The sequence below is a fragment of the Chiloscyllium plagiosum genome, chromosome 11 (genome assembly GCF_004010195.1).
Source record: "Chiloscyllium plagiosum isolate BGI_BamShark_2017 chromosome 11, ASM401019v2, whole genome shotgun sequence".
In the NCBI taxonomy this organism is placed as follows: Eukaryota; Metazoa; Chordata; class Chondrichthyes; order Orectolobiformes; family Hemiscylliidae; genus Chiloscyllium; species Chiloscyllium plagiosum.
Genome location: NC_057720.1, coordinates 58,719,448 through 58,742,852, shown reverse-complemented (window position 1 = coordinate 58,742,852; position 23,405 = coordinate 58,719,448). Strand labels below are relative to the sequence as shown.

The window sequence follows — 23,405 nt, the reverse complement described above, 5'->3', positions numbered from 1 at the left end:
CTTAAATTCACAGAATTAGTCTTTACTGTTCAAATGCTGGCAGCAATTATCCATTTTCATGCATCCTACATACTGTGGTTGACTGCGCTGTTTATTTCCTCCCCATGTCCACTTTTCTCTGATTTGAGATGGTGCACTAACATTAATAGTCTCCTTTAATACTCTTTAATTTTATTCCTATTCTTTCAATATATTTTCAATAAGCGCAACTTATGTTAGCTTCCAAAGAGAATATTTAGGTGTCTGCATTACAGCTAAGAAACCTATCTGAGAGTTTCTGAAAGATGTGTGGGATGCTTCATCTTGCTTTCCTTCAGTGCCTGAATGCTTAGAACTGCTTCTCAGTAATGCAAGCATTGTTGATCATTCTTAGTAGTGGGACCCAATGACTACTTCTTGTTATTGTGCTGCTTGAATTGGACAGCTTTAGCTTTTCTCTTCTCCATGTGTCCCTTACAAAAGCTTCTTATCTATAGACACTGTGTTGCAAACATATGTTTGAAAGTCAAGAATTTAACATTTGAGATGGAGCCTGCCTTCGGTTTTTATTTTAAAGTTTTTTTTAAAGTAGTCTGTGGATATCATTTGGGTGAAAAAAGTCTTTGAATCAGTATCATTTGACATTTGTTAAAAAGGTGATACAGGTTGGGGATAATGTTGACAAATGACTAGTACATTTAGTGTTTCAGTAAAATTTGAGACAGATATTTTTCAAAGAGAAATGCTTTATTTTGCATAATTTTAATGCTTGCTTGTGCACATACCTTTTTAAGTTATGTTCATTGTGAGACAGACAATGGTAAAATACATAATGAGTTAGCCATAAATAAGCACCATTAGGCTTTCCCCTCCTCAAGCGCCATAACACTCAAGAGCATAGATATCAGTATTTCCACATTACCAATTTCTTAAACCTCTCTTCCTGACTTACTCCATCCATGTCACTAGCATTAAATACAGTCATCTCATTAATTTCTGTATCGCCAATATAGAGACAATCTGTTCAATGGCTTCTGCTGTATTCCACCCATTTTCCTTTCTCTTGTCCACCAAGCCAAACTTACTTAAGGATTCCCTGTGTTCTGTTCTTAAACGCACACTTTTCTCGAGATTGACCTGTATCTCCCTCATGCGTTTCTTGAGTTCATCTTATCCATGGGTCCGATTGCTACCCTGTTGTTCCCATTCACACTAAACTTCTAACCATCTTAACATCTCTGATGTTACACTTATTTCTTTAAGTTTAGCAAAAAAATTATTTATCCAGCGTGGTGCTACAGAATAGTTGGAGTAGATTAAGTAAGATAGTTGTAGGGGAAAATTAGATAATTATGATGCGTATTCTATTTTATTCTGTTCTATTCTATTCTTACTGTGTTGCTTCCTATCAAAATCACTGTCAACGCCCTGACCTGAATATAGCTTCCCTTGACTCACTGTTCTTGCAAGCTACCATTGCATCCTCAATCTTTCTTTAGAGAGAAAGTTATTGACATATTGTTGCCTTCCAAATCTGTCTCCATGTTTTCAAAGTTTGTGAGAAGATTTGTAGCTCGGGTGCTCGTTGTTGTGGTTCTGTTCGCCAAGCTGGGAATTTGTGTTGCAGACGTTTCGTCCCCTGTCTAGGTGACATCCTCAGTGCTTGGGAGCTTCCTGTGAAATGCTTCTGTGATCTTTCCTCCGGCTTTTGTAGTGGTTTGAATCTGCCGCTTCCGGTTGTTCCAGCTATCCGTTGCAGTGGCCGGTATATTGGGTCCAGATCGATGTGCTTATTGATTGAATCTGTGGATGAGTGCCATGCCTGCAGGGATAGACTATTCAGTCCTTCAAGACTGGTCCATTATTCAGGAACATCTTGAATCTCTCTCCCTCTGCCTTAAAAAAAAAACATTCAATGGCTCTGCTTCCATCACATTTTCAGGAAGAGATGTACGAATTCAGGGCCCTCTGAGAGGAAATAAGCATGTTTAATTTCTGTTTTAAATGGGAGATATTGGATTTTTAAAACTGAGACAGCTAGGGAATTCCTAGTGGCATGGCACTCATCCACAGATTCAATCAGTAAGCACATCGATCTGGACCCAATATACCGGCCACTGCAACGGACAGCTGGAACTAACAACCGGAAACGGCAGATTCAAACCACTACAAATGCCGAAGGAAAGATCACAGAAGCGCTTCACAGGAGGCTCCCAAGCACTGAGGATGTCACCTAGACAGGGGACGAAACGTCTGCAACACAAATTCCCAGCTTGGCGAACAGAACCACAACAACTGTCTTCATGTTTTCTTCAGACAACGTTTGAATCTCTGAATTTAGTTTCTGATCCAGCCACAGCACTAAGATGGTTCTAGTCTAATGCACAAATAACTCCTTCCATAAGTGTGACCAATGGACATTATTAATCTACCGTAATCCTCTGATCTGCTTGAGATTATTGCAGTTTTTGACATTGTTGACAAACCTCCTCCAATGCCTTTACTCTATGGTCTGGCTCAGTGACCTACCCTCAATCTGGTTGCACTCTTCTCTATCCAGTTGTAATGAGTGCATTCCAGCGTTGGTTTTTCTTTCTGGTCCCTCACTAATACCTCTGCAATCTCTCAAAGATCTGTCCTTGGCACCCTCCTCATTCTATTCCACATATTCTCCTTTCATGGCTGGATCTGTAGATGTGAGATCAATTCTACAATGCATAAAGGGTACATTTTGGGGCAATTTTCTTAACAAGTTGAACAACGTTGAAAACTGGATTTCTTAACTCCTCTTTTTGAAGGGTTGCCAAGGCCACAAAAATAGCCTTGTATGAGACTCCTACTGGATGGAAGTTCTTTGGAAATCTGATGGATGCCAACAAACTTTCCCTTTGTGGAGAAGAAAGCTTTGGCACTGGTAAGGTGTTTTATTTTCTGTTTGGGAAATAAAAGAAAGATTTTTAATTTGGTAAAGAAATTACTTTTGTGCAGTTGGACTACTTATTTCCTCCAGTTGAAAGATTTTTTTTAAATGTGAAATTTTAAACTGTTTAATGGCTGTGTGCTACTACACCTGTGGGAACGTACTCACAATTGAACTGCATTGTCATGTAATGATGTAGAAACTTGATGTAGCAAATATGTGGTGCATTGGCAATGCTGAAACTGAAGTTATATTTCCAGCGCCGCCAAGTGGTTAATACCACAGTAGATCAAAAACTGAGGTAACTCATCTTTGGATCACTATTGTATGTCTTTCAGCAACCATGAACTGAGAGCTTGTTTGGCTTTTTCCTTTTGAATGCTTAGAGTACAAAGGCACTTAATGCATGATTCACACTATGTTAAAATTTAATGTTAACTGGAAGGCTGTAGACAACTGAGGGATGGGGATTTTGAGGCCTCCATTCTGATCTTTGCTGTGTATTGATTTGGCTGATTTCAGATAGGGTGCAAATAAGAGAAGTGGGTGGCAATACTTTCAGCACCTCTTGGTGAATGAAGGTAGAAATGAGTTAGGGATCCTATTTATGATTATTGTCCAGTGTCTTTGGTTGGAATGTGAGCATGTTTTAGATGCCTGGGGAGTATCAAGATTGCCTGGTTTCAACTTGTGTTGCAGTTGCATTGTGTAAGAGTTTCGTTTGGGAATCGCAGGATATCTACAATGGTGTTGATTTCTGGGGGTGATTTTAAAACAGTTTATTTAGAATTAACAATATTCAAGCTAAGTAGACAGAAAAGCCTTGCTACCCTGTAACAGTTAAGAATGACGTGAGGGAGTGTAGATTTTCATGGCTGGGAGAGGCAGCTTCTTTACAATGTTTATTGGTCCCACATCAGATAAATTGATGAATGAAACTGATCTCTTGGCTGAATGTGGCAATCTGTCCTGATCTCATTCTTCTTCAGGTAGTGAGGGTGTTGGGCTGAAACATGGATCACTTTGGAAAAGAGTCCATTTCTACACTTTATTTCTTTATTTCCAGCAGTCTTATGGCAATCTGTTGTTCAGTAGCTTATTAGCAAAGTACAGAATTACAAGATAATTTCTCTTATTTCCAGCAAAAGCTGATGAAATCATGCTGTGGCTGATCACTTGTTAGGGTATCCTCTTTAATTTTTCTTTGCTCAGTTAAATCAAGGGTCCTTTTAGGGTTAAGAATTTCTTGTTTCACTGTCTGTACTAGTGACCTGTCCTTAACAGAGTTAATGGCCTTTGTCCTGCTGTTTGTCAGCCAAGGAAAATGCTATGGGAACTTTTTTAAGACTCTGAAAAAGCTATTTCTATAATATTCAATAAACTTCTTAAGATTGTAAAGTTATTACAATAATTGCAGTTTTCATAGTTGTCTATTACAGATTACAGATTTTTACAGATTACATTACAGTGTGGAAACAGGCCCTTCGGCCCAACAGGTCCACACCAACCCGCCGAAGCGAACCCACCCATACCCTTACATTTACCCCTTACCTAACACTACGGGTAATTTAGCATGGCCAATTCACCTGACCCTGCACATCTTTGGACTGTGGGAGGAAACCGGAGCACCCGGAGGAAACCCACGCAGACACGGGGAGAACGTGCAAACTCCACACAGTCAGTCGCCTGAGGCGGGAATTGAACCCGGATCTCTGGCGCTGTGAGGCAACAGTGCTAACCATTGTGCCACCGTGCCGCCCACTATTAGCTCTCATTGCTTCTGAAAGATTGTCATGTTGGTGAGGTTAGGTAGGGTGCTTGGTGCCTTTTGAACAGTGTCTTTGTAATTCTGCATGGTAAAAATAAGAGGAATTATGTATGGTAAGGTAAGTCACTTTGTGTCTTTTTAGCTTTGTAGAGGTACATATGTACTAGGAGTCTTAGTGTGGTATATTACTCCAAAAATATTTCTGTACTTGATAACAACGCTTAAATCATATCATGGAGTAGCTCATTTGATCATAGTTTGCTTTGATTTTTATGATGTACTACTTTTAATCCCTTGTCATTAAGTAAGCTACTGACTAGCAGTAGTCTATATTGTTCTCCACTGTGAGCACACTCGTTCTTTGGATTTGGATATCCTAAGTTACAAATTTTCAGTAGGCACTGGCAGTGTTTCCTGAAAACAGTGAACAGAAGCACTGCTTCTGTTAAATGACATTGAAGGGAATTCCCAGACAAAATCCCATGCCAACCACCACTCAATTGAATAAGAAAATAGGCATTATGTGTACCACAATAGCTACAGCTCTACAAATCTCTGGTGAGACCACACTTGGAAGATTGTGTCCAGTTCTGGTCGCCCTACTATAGAAACGATACAGAGGCTTTGGAGAGGATGCAAAGAAGGTTTACCAGGATGCTGCCTGGACTGGGGGCTTGCCTTATGAAGAGAGGTTGAGTAAGCTCAGACTTCTCTCACTGGAGAGAAGGAGGAATAGAGGTGACTTGAGCAAGATATACAAGATAATGAGAGGAATGGATCGAGTCAATAGCCAGAGACTTTTCCTCAGGGCAGGATTAACTGGTACGAGGGATCATAGTTTTCAGATATTAGGAGAAAGGTATAGAGTGGACATCAGAGGCAGGTTCTTTATGCAGAGAGTTGTGAATGCATGGAATGAGTTGCTAGCGGTGGTGGTGGAAGCAGAGTCATTAGGGACATTTAAGCGACTGCTAGGCATGCACATAGATAGCAGTGAGTTGAGGGGTGCATAGGTTAAGTTACTTTATTTTACATTAGGATGAACCCTCGGCACGACATCGTGGGCCAAAGGGCCTGTTCTGTGCTGTACTTTTCTATGTTCTAAGAATTAAAATAACTATGCAGAGGTAGAATAGCAATGATAAAGTTATATTTAATAACTTAGAAGTGATCACATGCACTGAAAACTCAGTATGGTAGTAAATGATTGAGAAATTCGTGTAATGCCACCACTTAGTGTGGTACCAAGTCACACAGACTGGTAGGTTATAGGTTGCTTCCTGACTTGTGTTGACCTTGGATGGAGCTCTATAATTTGCTTCAATACCCAGGGGTATTGGGTTTCTACTACTGTGTGTTGAGATTACTCCAGGAAAATGGATGTGTTTGTGCTCATGGAACCATGCCTAGTATAAATCACAGTGATTTCCTTTAATCCTCTCTGAATTCTTGGCTAAATTGCTTCACAGCACAATTTATTGATATGTGTTTAATGAAAGATTCAGTTTTACTACTGATTTTTAAAGGCAAGCCTTTTGGGACCAATTTCCAAATCTCAACATAATAACGTGGCTGTGAATCGAGTAATGTATCAAAATTAAATGCTTTTTCAATTTTATTTGCAAGATTATCTGAATTTGGGAGTTTGTCTATTCATATTTTTAAACACTCACAAATGATTCTACTCTCCTGTTGTTCTAATGAAAACAGCTCAATTTCCTATGGTTTATATCAGCCCGCAGTTTAACAAGCAAGCAATGGCTGTGCCGGCATTCCCACAGAAGGCACGTAGGAGGAAGCCATCAAGCTCATCTATAACTGCTCTGCTATTCAATATAGCCACAACTGATCATCTATTTCAGTGCCTGTTTCCACAGTGTCTGTATGTCCCTTTGTGTCATTGGTCTTTACAAATCCATCAATCTCTATTTCAAACATATTTAAGACTGATCTTCCATGGCCTTGTGGGGTAGACAACTCCAAAAATGCATAACCCCCGAGGAAAACAAAATTCTCCTTATCTCAATCCTAAGTGTCTTTCCCCGCATTTCAATATTAAGTTCCCTGGTACTAGAGTCTCCAACTCTCTATCCCTCCAAGCATTGTGCAGGTTTCAATGAGATCGCCTCTTACTCTTTGAAATCTGGAGAATACAGGATCAGTTTCCTAATCTCTCTTCATAGGGCAGTCTGGATAACATCCAAAACAATACTTTTCACAGTATTTTGCTACGTGTGACAATCAATCAAATCAAATCAGTCCCACTATCCCAGGAACAAGTCTGCTTCCAAATTCAATTCCCTAGTTATTGACTCCGTTCCTGTCCCTAGAAATAGTCTGAGATTAAGGCTGTCATGTGCAACCTTCGAGTCATTTGACTCCAATTTGAGTTCCCCAGCTCATTTGCACCATCATAACGAACACCTATTTGCACTTGCATAATATGGGCTGAAAATGTGTTGCTGGAAAAGCGCAGCAGGTCAGGCAGCATCCAAGGAGCAGGAGAATCGACGTTTCGGGCATAAGCCCTTCTTCAGGAAACTTCGATTCTCCTGTTCCTTGGATGCTGCCTGACCTGCGCTTTTCCAGCAACACATTTTCAGCTCTGATCTCCAGCATCTGCAGTCCTCACTTTCTCCTTGCATAATATGGCCCAACTTATCCTGTTTCTGCTCATCTTTTGCTTAAGAACTCTCACATGCCTTCATTATCTTTGAAATTGGCTATTAATAATGTTTCTGAATGGTCTCTCTCATTTTCCTCCCCATAAACTTGAAATCACCCAAACTTTTGCAGCCTGTGTCTTAATGCACACCAAGTGCTATTCACGCATCAACCCCAACTGACTTACATTGCAGTCAAGCAATATCTCGGTTTGAAAATTCTCATGTGGTCTTCAATTCCCTCCATGACTTTGGTCCTCCCATCTCTCTAACCTCTTCCTCCACAACCCTCTGAGATATCACTGTTACTGTAGCTCTGGCCTAGGGAGCATCTCCGATTTAGTCCCTTCACCATTAGTGGTCGTGTCTTCAATTGCCTAGGCTGGAATATCCTCCTTTACTCATCACTGTCTCTCTAACTCTTTGAGAACAGTCTTAAAACCTACTTCTTTGACTAAACTTTTGGTTGTCTGTTTTAATATCTCCTTATGTGGTTCAGTGTTACATTTGGATCTGTAATGCTCCTGTGAAGCACCTTGGGTTTGTATTATGTTAAAGATGAGCATTGTTCATTTGCACATGAATCCTTTCTTTCATTGTGTGCCTTTTTCAGTGTTCTCATCTTTAATATCTGAAGTCTGAAATGTTGATTGATTTCCATTTTATTACCAGATACTGATGGATCTACTTTGTATTTCCATCTCTCTCTTTTTTTCGGAATCCCAGTTAATCAGTGCTGTCTTGACATTCTTTTTATTCTGTGGAACTGAAAGTATATATTTTCTTCAAGGTGTTCTCACTGAGGTTTTATACAGATTTGCTATTGCATCTTTTATATTCCATATATCTTCCCAAAGAAACCCTACGAGCTGTTCCAGTTGTGGAACTGCTTCAGTAAGATCTTTCCTATACTGAACTCGACAGTTTATTTCCTTTTTCACATTCACCTCAGCCAGTGTCAGCTTTTATATACATCAACTCCACTTGGTCTTCAAAACTCAAAACCTTTGTCTAGGTAAATTACTGTTTCCAATTTATAGCCTATCTTCAAAAGGGTGAATGAAAGATGACAATCATTCTCTAAAGCTAGAAAAAAAAGGACAATAACCAGGAGATAAGTGTAGAAAAGTTCGGCGCAAGTACAGTGTGGGTGAATCACCACAAGTTAATTTTGTTACTTATTCAGAAATCTCACCAACTGAAACAATGATTTAAACTTACATAAAAATCAAAATAAGACCCCTCAAGTAAGCAAATTAAGCGCCATAACACAACACAATACTGGTGGAATTTAGCTATAATACCAACCAAAAATATTTAACTCTTGAAGTGTCCAGGGTTCAATCCTTGTGCAGTGTTGTTCTTCAAAGTTCTGCTAAGGGGGAGTTCTGGTGTTCAATTCTTGTAGTTTTCTGTCCTTCAGACCTATGATATGATATTATTGATGATTCTTTAGAGTTCTTTCATCTACAATATTGACTACCCTTCTGAAGCCATCAAGTCTGCATCTTACCTCCTTATCAGAAGTAGCTTCTTTGTTCCTTGTTACACTTGGTATTGACTATCTGTTTGAAGACACAGCTTTCTGAGGTTGACTTTTTAAATTCTTCTGCCGGGCAATCAGTTATCCTTGTGGCCTAAGACAGCCATCTATCAAGTAGATGTCAAAACAGTTTTGTTTGTGTACTTCAATTTCCTCTTTCTCCAGAAATAGCTAATTGCTTTCAGTTCCTCTATAAGTTTGCCCTTGTCCTTTTAATAGTTTATTCCAGACAGAGTTATTGCTGATCCCTTCATTTGTAATAGTTTATCTTTGACTTTCAATCCATAATGTGGTTGCCTCTATGTTACGAGAACAAAGCGTAGACTGGATGGTCACTTTGCAGAACACCTATGTTCTGTCTGCAAAAAAGGCCTGGAGCTTCCAGTTGCAAGCCACTTCAACACACGTTGGCAAAACTGAGGACTGCAGATACTGGAGATCAGAGTTTAGATTAGAGTGGTGCTGAAAAAGCACAGCAGGTCAGGCAGCATCTGAGGAGCAGGAAAATCGACGTTTTATAGAACATAGAACAATACAGGCCCTTCATCCCTCGATGTTGTGTCGACCTGTGAACTAATCTAAGCCCATCTTTCTACACTATCCCATCATTGTCCTTGAGCTTATCCAAGGATTGTTTAAATCTCACTAATGTTGCTGAGTTAACTACATTGTCAGGCAGGGCATTCCATGCCCTTACCACCCTTTGAGTAAAGAACCTGCCTCTGACATCTATTTTAAATCTATCACCCCTCAATTTGTAGTTTTGCCCCTCATATAAGCTGACATCATCATCCTAGGAAAAAGACTTTCACTGTCTATCCTATCTAATCCTCTGATCATCTTGTATGTCTCTATCAAATCTCCTCTTAGCCTTCTTCTTTCCAGTGAAAACAGACCCAGGTCTCTCAGTCTTTCCTCATAAGACCTTCCCTTCAGACCAGGCAACATCCTGGTAAATCTCCTCTGCACCTTTTCGAATACTTCCACATCCTTCCTGTAATGGGGCAATCGGAACTATACACAATATTCCAAGTGCGGCCACACTAGCATTTTGTATAATTTTAGCATGATATTACGGCTCCGGAACTCAATCCCTCTACCAATAAAACCTAACACACCATATGCCTTCTTAACAGCACTATCAACCTGGATGGCAATTTTTCAGGGATCTATGTACATGGACTCCAAGATCCCTCTGCACATCCACTCTACCAAGAATCTTTACATTGACCCAGTATTCTGCCTTCTTGTTATTCTGCCCAAAGCGAATCACCTCACATTTATCTGCATTAAACTCCATTTGCCACCTCTCAGCCCAATTCTGCAGTTTATTCAAGTCCCCATGCAACCTGCAACATTCTTCCACACTGTCCACTACTCCACCGACTTTAGTGTCATCTGCAAACATGCTAACCCATCCACCTATGCCTGCGTCCAAGTCATTTATAAGAATGACAAACAGAAGTGGTCCCAAAACTGATTCTTGTGGCACACCACCAGTAACCAGACTCCAGGCTGAATATTTCCCATCAACCATCACTCGCTGCCTTCTTACAGAAAGCCAGTTTCTAATCCAGACTGCTAAATCACCCTTAATCCCATGCTTCTGCATTTTCTCCAACAGTCTACTATGTGGAACCTTATCAAAGTCATTACTGAAGACCATGTACATCACGTCAACTGCCCTACCCTCATCCACATGCCTGGTTACCTTCTCAAAACTCAGAGGTTTGTGAGACATGACCTGCCCTTGACGAAACCATGTTGACTATCTGCAATCAAGTTGTTGCTTGCACAGTGATTATAAATCTTATCTCTTATCATCCTTTCCAAAACTTGTCCTACAGCAGACGTAAGGCTCACTGGTCTATAATTACCTGGGTCATCTCTACTGCCCTTCTTGATTAAAGGCACAACATTTGCAATCCTCCAGTCCTTTGATACTAAACCTGTAGACAATGAAGTTTCAAAGATCAAAGCCAAAGGCTCCAACACCACCCCCCTAGCTTCCCAGAGAATCCTTGAATAAATCCCATCTGGCCCAGGGGACTTGTCTACTTTCGTTCCTTCTAGAATTGATAACACCTCTTCCTTACTAACCTAGATCCTTTCTAGTATAATATCTCATATCTCATTCTTCTCCTTTACAATATTCTCCTTTTCCTACAATATTGGTTTCGCACGTCTCTGATCTCCACAGTGTCCACACACAACTTCCCACTTCTGTCTTTGACTGGCCCTGTTCCTATCCTAGTCATCCTTTTATTCCTCACATACCTATAGAAAGCTTTAGGGTTCTCCTTTATTCTACCTGTCAAAGACTGTTCATGTCCTTTCTTTACTCTTCTTAACTCTCGCTTTAAATCCTTCCTAGCTAATCTGTAACTCTCCATCGCCTCATCTGAACTGCCTCATCTGAACCATCTCATCTCATCATCACATAAACATCCTTCTGCTGTATAACAAGAGATGCAATTTCTGTACTAAACCACGGTTCCCTTACCTTATCACTTCCTGTCTGACAGGGATATACCTATCAAGGACACGCAATATCTGTTCCTTAGACAAGCTCCTAGAGTTCCATTGACCCAGCTCCACATTTCAATTGTCCCCATCCCCTGCATTTTGCTACCCAGTTCTATGCATCCTAAGTCTTGCCTAATCGCATTATAATTGCCCTTCCCCCATCGATAACTTTTGCCCTGTGGCATATACCTATCCCTTTCCATCACTAAACTAACGTAACCGAATTATGATCACTTTCTCCAAAGTGCTCACCTACCCCTAAATCAAACACCTGGCCTAGTTCATTACCAAGCACCACATCCAGTGGCTTCCCCTCTTGTTGGCCCTTCGACATAGAAAACCCTCTTGCACACATTGGGCAAAAATCTGATCCATCCGACCTACTAGAGTTATAGCATTTCCAGTGAATGTTGGAGAAGTTAAAGTCCCCCATAATGACAACACTGTTCCTTTCACTCCTATCCAGAATCATTTTGCCGATCCTCTCCTCCACATCCCTGGAACACTGCGGAGGCCTATAAAAAACTCCAAGCAGTGTTACCTCTCCTCTCTTGTTTCTAACCTCAACCTACTACCTCAGTAGACAAGTCCTCATCAAAAGTTCTTTCATCCATTAGGCAACATCCTGGTAAATCTCCTCTGCACCTTTTTCAATGCTTCCACATCCTTTCTGTAATGGGGCAACCAGAACTGTACACAATATTCCAAGTGCAGCCGCACTAGCGTTTTGTATAGTTGCAGCATGACATTATGGCTCTGGAACTCAATCCCTCTACCAATAAAACCTAACACACCATATACCTTCTTAACAGCACTATTAACCTGGATGGCAATTTTCAGGGATCAATGTACATGGACTCCAAGATCCCTCTGCACATCCACACTACCTAGAATCTATCCATTGACCCAGTATTCTGCCTTCCTGTTATTCTGCCCAAAGTGAATCACCTCACATTTATCTGCATTGAATCCCATTTGCACCTCTCAGCCCAATTCTGCAGTTTATCCAAATCCCCCTGCAACATTCTTCCACACTGTCCACTACTCCACCATATGTCCTTGACTAACAAGGCCAGACCTCCCCCTCTTTCACTGCCTTCCCTGTTCTTGATGAAAGATCTAAATCCTGGGACCTGCAACATCCATTCCTGACCCTGCTCTATCCATATCTCCGTAATGGCCACAGCTTTGAAGTCCCAGGTACCTATCAATGCTGCCAGCTCACCTCCCTTATTTTGGATACTTCTGGCGTTAAAGTAAACACACTTCAAACCAGCTTGTTGTCTGCCAGCACATTCCTGTGCCGTGAAATCCTGTCCATGCCCTCCCTACTCTCATTCTCCTGTGCACTGGAACTACACCTCAGGTTCCCATTTCCCCCATTGAGCTAGTTTAAACCCACCTGGATAGCACTAGCAAATTTCCCACCCAGGATATTCGTATCCCTCTAGTTCAAGTGAAGACCGTCCTGTTTGTAGAGATCCCACCTTCCCCAGAATGAGCCCCAATTATCCAAGTACCTGAAACCCTCCCTCTTGCACCATCCTTGTAGCCACATGTTCAGCTGATATCTCTCCCTATTCCTTGCCTCACTATCACGTGGCATGGATAACAAACCAGAGATAACAACTCTGTTTGTTCTAGCTCTCAGCTTCCACCCTAGCTCCCTGAAATCCTGCCTTACATTCCTATCCCTCTTTCTACCTATGTCGTTGGTATCTACGTGGACCACGACTTGGGGCTGGTCACCCTCTCCCCTCAGGACCCAAAGACATGATCCGAGACATCACGGACCCCGGCACCTGGGAGGCAACACACCAAACATGAGTCTCTTTCATTCCCAACAAACCTTCTATCTGACCCTCTAACTATTGAGTCCCCAATGACTAACACACTCCTCTTTTCCCTTCTTCCCTTCTGTGTAACAGGGACATACTCTGTACCAGAGACCTGTACCCCACTGCATGCCCCGGTAAGTCGATTCCCCCCAACAGTATCCAAAACGGTATGCATGTTTTTCAGGGGAATGACCACAGGGGATCCCAGCACTAATTGTTTTTCTTCCCCCTTTGAATAGTTACCGAGCTTTCTTCGTGCCTAGAAGTAACTGCTTCCCTGTGACTCTTATCTATCGCAGCTTCTGCCTCCCAAATGATCCGAAGTTCATCCAGCTCCTGCTCCAGTTCCCTAAAGTGGTCTTGGAGGAGCGCGAGTTGGGTGTACTTCCTGCAGATGTACTTAGGGGACACTAATGGCAACCCTCACCTCAAACATCATGCAGGAGGAACGTTCCTCTCCCTGCACTGCCATCCCTGCTAATGCCCTTATCAGAAAGTAAAAAAGAGAAGTTTACCTGATGTGTCCCTGGTATTTAAGATTAGAGGAATTAGGTGCCAATTTGTTTTAGTTTGCATTTTTCGGTTTCCTGTTTACTTTCACCAAGATATTAAATAACTCAAAAAAAGTGCAACATTTCATAAAACTCCAAAGTTATTTCCTCCAGCACCTTACTGGGTAAAGTATTGTCTAATGTTATACCAAGCTATGCATAACAGAAAGTCACATATTCAGTTCCTGACCTTTGCTGATCGCTTATTCACAAAAAATCGGTTTGCTTGAACTTCGAAGGAGAAACACACCCATTGATATCCTACTAGTAGGTTAGGTCTAAGGACAGTGTTAGAATACAGGAGGTAAAGCTTTATTCTTTGAACTTTAAGTATTTCCAGGTCTGTTTAAATCCAAAGTAGAGGGAGCTTTCTCTTAATTTAGTCCCACCTGGAAGTGTTTGATAAAGCCATTCTAATATTTTGTTTGTGCCAGCATTTCCTTACCATAGTATCCACAAAGTTTATTTTCATTGAAATTTTGATTGTCACATAGTGATTGTCACATTTATTATTTCTCTTAAGGATCTGACCACATTCGTGAGAAAGATGGTCTGTGGGCAGTGCTTGCCTGGCTGTCCATTATTGCCAAATCCAAACAAAGTGTGGAAACAATCATGCAGGAACATTGGCAGAAATATGGTCGCAACTTTTTCACCAGGTTAGATCATTTCATTTAAAAAACCACTTCTGCTTTTCACACCACATGCAGCGTTTCAAAATGAAAAGCATAGATTTGCATAAGATCTGGTTCTCCGGTTCATCTAAAATCCCAATTCACCATTATCATTTGTCAGGATGCTTCCTATTTTATATTCAGGAACAGTGTTAAAGAAAAGTCATATCCTGATGAAGGGCTTTTGCCTGAAACGTCGACTTCGAAGCTCCTTGGATGCTGCCTGAACTGTGTTCTTCCAGCACCACTAATCCAGAACCTATATATGAACATCCTGTTTATCTATGTAATGACTAAACAGCGTGACTGCCAGTGCTTTCCATCCAATTGTTTCCTGAGTGAAGGAACAAAATAAATAAAAATAATGAAGACCTATTCTGGAGGAAAGGAATCAGAATTCACTGCTGAATTTTACCAGGCTATACAGAGATGGGTTGGCAAGTGGGAAAGCTGGCAAAATGGCACACAATTGACCATGGTGGCAGATTGGTGACATTCCTGGCTTCTGCCCACTGACAAAGCATTTTGCCAACTGTGGGAAAGTTGGCAGATGAGCTGCCCACCCACAATCCAATTGCTACCTTTATTGGCATTGGTGAATCTTTGGCTGCTGACTCAATGTGTGGGGAGACTGCTGGTGAAACCTAGCAACTTGGAGACATAGTAGAGGGCTCCTTTTGGGCATTCTTTTTATTGCAAATGAAGCTTACCCAGGTGACAAAGGCTTTTGTTTGCAACTGTCTTGTCTGTACATGAACAACACCCTCCACTCACCAACCTTGCTGTCGATCATGAGGGCCTAGCTCCCACGTTAAGGCGACCCTACTTGCCTCTCTTCAAGAACACTGACCATCAACATGTCATCATCTCAGCAATGCCCCTGCTAAGGTGACACTGCTCGGGCTGGAAGCTGCCAATTTTTGTGAAACATTTTTTGACAAACATCAGCATCTTCAGAACTGATGGGAAGGAAAGGAAATGCATTTGTCTTAAAGGAGCATCAAAGTTCAACTAAAATATCTTTAATTAAACAGCAAGTCTGTGCTTTGTCCACATGAGCCTAGTAGTCTATGCCCATTCTCCTGACGTTCCATGCCTTTTAGTATTCCTTGTTTGCAAGCAACTGTCTAGTTCTCTTTTAAAATAACTAATAACCCTTTAGCAATGATTTGGGCAAAAAGTTACCATTTTAAACATTCTAATTGTAAAGAATTTTCTTACCTCCCTTAACTTCCATCTGTGGTTATATTAAAATTACAGCTTATTGTTGCTGCCTTGGAAACAATCACATTTACTTTCCTAAGCTTGAAAAATTTGTATCAAGTCACCTCTTCACCATCTGTGTACACAGCTGTATTGAAGTCGTTCACTCTGATTTTCCCTGTTACAGGTATGACTATGAAGAAGTAGATGCAGCAGCAGCAGGTAAAATCATGAAGGATCTGGAAACTCTAATGGCAGATCGTGCTTTTGTTGGTCACAAGTTCACAGTTTGTGAGGAAGAGTATATTGTGGATAAGGCTGACAATTTTGAATACTGTGACCCTGTCGATGGCAGTGTCTCAAGAAACCAGGTAAGAGAATAGTGGGAGTGTAAGTATGTGATATTTGATTCATTAGCTACCAACAAATAAGTTCATTACACGTTGAAATTTCTGTAACTTAAACTTGCATGAATTTGGAACGTTACACATCAAGATAACACGTGAATGGAGTAAATAAATAAAAAAATGATGACCTGTTACAATATAGGTTCCTCTGTTACGCTTATCTTTAGTGTGGCCATTCAGGGGCATCGGTATGAGAAAGACCATAAACTCGTTGTAGCCGGAGGTTCCTGCTCTGCTGTGACTGGGAATCTGGATGTTGATTTACAAGTCTACTACATAGATTAGATTAGATTAGATACCCTACAGTGTGGAAACAGGCCCTTTGGCCCAACAAGTCCACACCGACCCTCCGAAGAGTAACCCACCCAGACCCATTTCCCTCTGACTAATGCACCTAACACTATGGGGCAATTTAGAATGGCCAATTCACCTGACCTGCACATCTTTGGGCTGTGGGTGGAAACCCGGAAACCAACACAGACAGAGGGAGAATGTGCAAACTCCACACAGACAGTTGCCCAAGGCTGGAATCAATCCTGGGTCCTTGGCGCTGTGAGGCAACAGTGCTAATCACTGAACCATAATGCTGCCCATAAAATGCCACTAATTTGGCTGAAGTTATTTGTTTTATTTGAAGACCATGAGGATGATTTGATGTGAGAGGTTTGAAGGTGAAGTTTGAACAATAGGATAATGCAGTATTAGAATAGCACAAAGTTTTACTTTAAATATGACTTCTGAATCTTAACTGGGAACACATGATATTAAAAGTAGATGCCTGAAGTGGGAATGTGTTATATTTCTAGCACTAAATGTCCTCAAATAAATTACCAAAAATATAGAAATTTTACAATGTACTGCAAGTTCCATTGAACATATTTAAATTGTTTTGTTTTTTCATGTTAGCTATTTATATTTACCAGTAGCTTCTATAGCCCTTGGGACTCATTAACAAAATAATATCCTTATGTAAATGGCTGTACCTTCATATTGGCTGTAAACAATAGAAATGTTTGATAATTAGAGTTGTGTTCTAACTTTCCTTCAGGCGAGGATTAATGTCCTCAGAATTTTTTTTTTCTTCCAGCTTTCTTCCCTTTCTCACCCTTTCATTCCTCAAGGTGCTGTCTGGTGCTTCATATTGTACTGCTGTTTGCAGTCTTCTGATATCTTAACCATGTGTCCTTAGTTCAGATATGAACCAGGATGATGAGAACAAGTTGTTCTGTGGAAGGCATCAACCAAAGATCGATTCCATAAAAATCAAACATTTGTGTGCACAGGCATCCTAGCAAAAGTCACTAGTTTGCTGCAAGGACTGGAGTGCTTTTCCTCATCCTCTACCCTGTGAGTGGTTCTCCTACTCAAAAACAAGGATCAGCTAGATCAGCAAAAAACAGGAATCGAACCCTCAGAAATGTTCCAAATTTGTTTTTAATTTCCTGCTGGAAGAGATTACAATCTGTTCTACTTTTACATTTTATTTGGAAATATACACCGGTAACTCGTAATAGCAATGTGCTAAAGATATATATGTGTATATATAGAATGTTAGCCATATCATTGTCAGGTCACTACATTAGTATCACTCATGAATAATTCTCATAAATCATATGTTGACAGGGATTGAGAATCATTTTCACAGATGGATCACGCCTTATCTTTAGATTAAGTGGAACTGGCAGTGCTGGAGCAACCATCAGAATTTACATTGATAGCTATTACAAAGATGCTTGTAAAATCTTCAAAGAGCCACAGGTAATTTTTAAAAATATTCCTTTTAAAATGGCATTTTCTTTATTATTCATCCAGAGACCTCCTTTGACATGCTGGAATGCAACCTTTCATATGCAGATGACATTGCAGCCTTTTAGCCTCATTAGTTTCCCCAGTATCTTTTTCTCTCATGATAGTTGTTTTATTTATCCCTTCCTCTCCATTTTTTGGCCCTGAATTAATAATTTTGAATTCTCTTAGCATCCTCTACTGTGATGACTAATGCAAGTTATCTATTCAGCTCTTCTGCCATTTCCTCATTCCTCATTCCTCATTATTATTTTCCCACCTTTATTCTCCAAGGCGCCTGCTCACTTATTTTATCATCTTATTTTGTATTTAAAGAAGTTCTTACTGTGATGGTTTTTAATTACTTGTTAGTTTATCCTCGTAGTTGATTTTCTCCCACTTTATTATTTTCTGGCCATCTTTTGTTGGCTTTTAAAACTTTCTCAAACTCCTTGCTTACCACTAATCTTTGCCAGGTTGTATGTTTTTTTTTCAATTTAACAATATCGTTAACTCCCTTGGCTAGCCATGTTTAATCCTCTTCCTAGGATTCTACTTCCTCACTGCGATATATCTTTGCTATGAGTCATGAACTATTTTCTGAAATATCTACCATTGTTCATCACTGTGTTTTCTGCTAAGTAACACTGGAAACTGTCATTTGTTGCTGATCTCTGGCAATTTGCTAATCAGAGGCACAGATGTTATAGAGTAGTTCAATACCTACACACCAAGCAAATGAGAAGCCAGTCTTTCCAGTTGCTATTTGATCTCTTTCAAAAAAACATGTTTTATGAATTTAAAAATCACACAACACCAGGTTATAGTCCAACTATTTGGAAGTGCAAACTTGCACTCTTTCATCAGGTAGATAGTGGGGAAGGATCATAGGACTTAGAATTTATAGTAAAAGATCAAAGTGTCAGACAACTGATGTAAAGTATTGAACAAACAGCGCTCCTAAAGCTTGTACTTCCAAACCAAATAAACCTGTTGGACTATAACCTAGTGTTGTGTGATTTTTAACATTGTCCATCCCAGTCCAACACCGGCTCCTCCACATTGTATTTCATAAATGTTGGGTTTGAGTGTCCAATATTGTCCATAGTCAAATACTCAGCCAGTATTCACTATCTCATGTAACCACTTGACTGGAGCACTGAGGGATTGTCAGCACCAATGGGTCTTTGTACTTTTGCATTAATTAGGCAGAAAATTGGAAAGAAAGAGTCTTTTTGTTGTGTGTGCATATCACGGTGTGATTTTGCGGGGCCAATGGGGGTCTTGCCCACCAGTCAAATAACTGGCGGTTAGCCCTGCTTAGTTCCTTGAGAGTTACCCAGTGTGATCAAGTATCCTCCAGGCAATTAACTGACAACCATCAGGCCTTCCCTATGAAGGAGATCGAAAGTCCAACCAGAGGGTATCAGCTCATCATTGGCACCTTTTTAGCAGTAGCTTCTGGAGGCACTGCACCCAGCTGAGGCCCAGAATCACTAAGGAACCTCACAACGCATGTAAGTGAAGTTGGGGTCGGGGAATGAGTAAGGGGTGGTAGAGGCAAGGGCATAGGAGTGGCTTTCAGCAGCAGATTTTGCTGGGCAACTTCCTGGGGGCAAGGGAGACCTCTATTTAATCCCCGATCTGCCACTAGGTTGCAGAATGCTGAGGGATAATTCTGAGGCTCATTAATAAGCCTACTTGACATTTGACCATCACTAGCTTGAAATCCCACATTTGCCTCTTCCACACTCTAACATAATAGAAGGAGAGTTTCCTGGCGCCGGAGACTGGCAGGAGGTTTTGGGTTCATCTGTCATAGTTTGCACCATGGCTGTCTGCATACAGTGCAATGCATGTTTCTGTTCAGTCCAGCCATATGTCAGTATCGCCTGTCAGGTTCATGGTAGGAGGAGCTTCAGAACTTTGAATTGTTGACCTTGTACCCTACCTTATCAATATTTAGCAGCACGCGTTGACTTATTTCACTATTGTATGATCTGCTGACCTTTTTTTGCTTTTGATTTCTTTTGATTTTTGAGTCCTTTTAAATTATTGACCAAACTTTTCCTTTGCAATAGATATAACGTCCATTTAAAACAATGTCTTTATGTGTTGAGAGTCAAAACTTGTGGCCAATTGTTTTGATTATAAATGTAAGAAATAGCCTCCTGAAGGCTCAGTGGTTTAACAGGAGTGAGTCTTATAGACCAGGAAGGTTCCAAATTTGACCCTAAGTCTGAGAATTGCACAACTCCTTCTCATTCACCCATTGAATAGAGTTAACTATGGCAGTAGTTATTAGTGCTGCAGTTGACCCAAGTGTTCTGGTTGAAAGTGAGCAACAGCCATTGTTTCTCCTTCTACAGTCAGTTCTACTATAGCGCTGTTCTCATGCAATCCCATTTTATAAGAAAATTTTGTAATTAACAGCACCATTAAAACAAATGGGGCTGGAATCTTGTTCTAACCAATACATGCTTTAAAATTTCATGCTATAGGAACACTGTCTTCAACTGGTCAATGGTGTTATAGTGAATTTGCATTAACAAAACGCATGCTACAGGAGAACAACCTATATTTGTCTGACTTACACCTGAAATTGTATATGTGTACACAGCAGGTAGAAAAAAGATTGCTGTGGTGCTTCCTCATGATTAAAGTATGTTCAGTACCAGAAAATTATGCTGCACCTAGGCTCATGTGTGAAAAATGGTGCATTTGGGTAGAGTCACAAGGACCTCCCACTATTAGTGAAACTGTCCAGAATCACTTGAAACCATCATGAGAGAAAGAGTGAAAATGTAAGATCTTGTGTAGCAGTGTATTTCATGTTATTGGAACACCAAAATTTGTTATATTGAAATGTCCCATTGGTTAGTGTGTGTAATTCATGCACTATTGTACTATTGAGGTATCCAACTCAACTTTGTCAATTTTAGAAAACAACTAAGTGAAGGACAGAGCTTCTCCCACTGAAGAGGAATTCTGAAAGAAATCCAGACTTTACTGTTCTACATTCCTCATGAAAAGGTCTAAAATAGCACAGCTTGAAGTTGAAAGGGAAGTTTAATAGGCTCAAGTCGACCGTCAGTAGTCCAATCACAGTGGCTGTGCAGTAATCAACAAAATAAATTGAATGCTGCACTACACAAACAGTCGATTAAAAATGAGGCAGTCATGTTAAAACCATATAGTGTTCTGGAAAGAATGTCCATCTCTAAGCAACCAGATTTAAGGGAGTTATTCAAATCCTGCAGCACATTCAGAGTGCCACAAGATTAATTCCTAGCATCTATCAAAATCCTAAAAGCAGCCTTCTCAGCTGCAACTGACTCACTGTGTGTGTGCACCAAATAAGCGAGCCAAGAGAACAACTGTTTTCTAAATGGAAATTAATTTGAAAATTGTAATTTGTTTCTTTTACAGGTGATGCTCTCCCCTCTAATAAAAATTGCTTTGAAGATTTCTCAGATTCATGAGCGAACAGGCCGTACCAGTCCTACAGTGATCACTTAAAAGACTAATCCTATTAAGTCAGAAGATAAAATGTCAAAGGAGGAATAACTAAAGGATAAACCTGAAAAATGTGAAATGTTACTGTATACTATCATCTCCTACTCCATGTTCAAGGTTCAGAATATTGTAAAAAGACAAAGCTATCAGGAAAAATTATCATGAGCTAGGATTTAAGTAAAAATGTAATAAAATATAAATATATGTAAAAAATACATATATACACCCTGTATTGGTGATATGTTGTTTCCAGTCTCTTAAATGGTCTAGTTGAAAATTAAAATTAATGTAACTAAATATGCATTCTCACTATCAATACCAGTATTGTATTACAACGAGAAAGTTGTACAAATTAGCACATGAAAGGACACCACACATGCTATTTATTTAAGGTGACAATCTACATCAACAAATCTATCAACTACCCATTTCGTTTAAAATAACCATTCATTAATACAGTTAACATGGTTCTTTAAGCTACAGAGTCGCCAACTGTTCACTGAATACCTTTCCTTTCACTGAATACCTTTCCTTTCAATGAATACAATGTTTATCATGATGGTGCTTGTTCAACAACCATATTCCTGATCCTATCTTGTTATGGTTCTTCAGTTTATAGTAAATGTGCCAATTGCAGCCTGTGGCCAGACACAATACCACTGAATTAAAATGATTACTTTATTTCAAATGTGTAATTAAGATTCATTCAATGCCCATACAATGTTAAGTCCTTTATTATTGAATACTACTTTCAGTTGATCTGTGGTAAATTTGAAACATTAATAGATGTAAGCAATAGAAAGCACATTTCATTTTCACGACAGTAAGCATTATTGCACTTTTAATCAGAGTTCAGAATGTAAAACAGTTTACTACTTTATAGTTATATTGTTGGAAAGTACTTGTCTACATCCCCTTCTAAATAAAGTATTACATTTATATCTATGCAGTGATACAGATCACTTATTTAGTTGAGTACCCTGCAAGTAGTTCCTTTCATCTGTTTATAATAAGTTGCCTCTGATTTAATTACATTTTGCAGGGTTTGGCGGATGGTGAGTCATTTGGTAGACATTTCAATAGACATTCTTAGGATCCTGTAAATCAGGATCCTAAGAATGACTATTGAAATGTCTACCAAATTAAGCAACTGCACAGATGCTCTGCTTAGTAAAATCTGCCAGATACTGTACCCTTGTTATGCAAATATAAAAGTTTTCTTTGTAGATGTCTCTGCTGCCTTCCCAGGATTCTCCCCTCCCACTGAAATCCAACTGAATTCAAAATTCCATCAGTTATAGCCTAGAATGACATGACAAAATATATGATCTCGACTAGTGCACAATTGATTTTGCTGTATTGTAGAATGATACAACAAAGGTCATGCAGCCTGTGCTCTCTCTTTGGTTGAGATGTCCAAGAAGATCGACTCCTTTGTTCTTCTCCCAACCCCACATCAGGTATTTATCTTCAAGTATTTATCTCTTTCCCTTTGAAAATTGCTATTCATAACTTACATTAAAAGATGTTTCCTAACATTGTGTTTGTCTCTTCGGCTAATTACCTTAAATCTGTATCCTCCGATCCATCTGCCAGTGGACAGTTTTTTTTCTCTCCCATTTTACCCAATTGAAGTGGATTACAATTTTGAATGGTCCTATCGTGTCCTATTGGTCTCCTCTGTTCTAAGGAGGATTACCTTCCCTTCTCCAGTTTCTTCATGTCACTAAAGTTCCTCTTCTCTGATACCATTCTCATTAACCTCATTTGCATCCTCTCTAACTTTCTAACAGAGTCTCTAAAGTGGGGTATCCAGAATTGTACACAATCCTCCAGCTGAGGCCTGATTTCTGTTTGATGAAGATTTAGCAAACTTGCTTTTGTGTTGGTGCTTTTCCCATAGAGTCATAGCGCTATTCATGTGGCTTCTGGAGTCATTGTAGTGCATCCAGGAACCCGAGGACTATGTGGATAGCATGTTCAGGGGGATGCTTACACTACAGGATGAGGACATGCAGGCACAAGGCAGTCC

At 40.1% G+C, this 23,405-nt stretch overlaps 1 protein-coding gene across 2 annotated transcripts in view; it reads left to right on the top strand.

Annotated features, from left to right (window-relative positions):
* Window positions 1-22,312, top strand: part of pgm1 (phosphoglucomutase 1) — an 80,504-nt gene extending 58,192 nt beyond the window's left edge. For both annotated transcript variants that reach the window (XM_043699451.1, XM_043699450.1), the window contains exons 7-11: window positions 2,778-2,893; window positions 14,312-14,447; window positions 15,853-16,036; window positions 17,696-17,830; window positions 21,287-22,312. In XM_043699451.1, coding sequence (XP_043555386.1) covers window positions 2,778-2,893; window positions 14,312-14,447; window positions 15,853-16,036; window positions 17,696-17,830; window positions 21,287-21,376 — 661 coding nt within the window. In that variant the 3' untranslated portion in view covers window positions 21,377-22,312. The remainder of the gene's footprint in view (window positions 1-2,777; window positions 2,894-14,311; window positions 14,448-15,852; window positions 16,037-17,695; window positions 17,831-21,286) is intronic.
* Window positions 22,313-23,405: the final 1,093 nt, after the last annotated feature.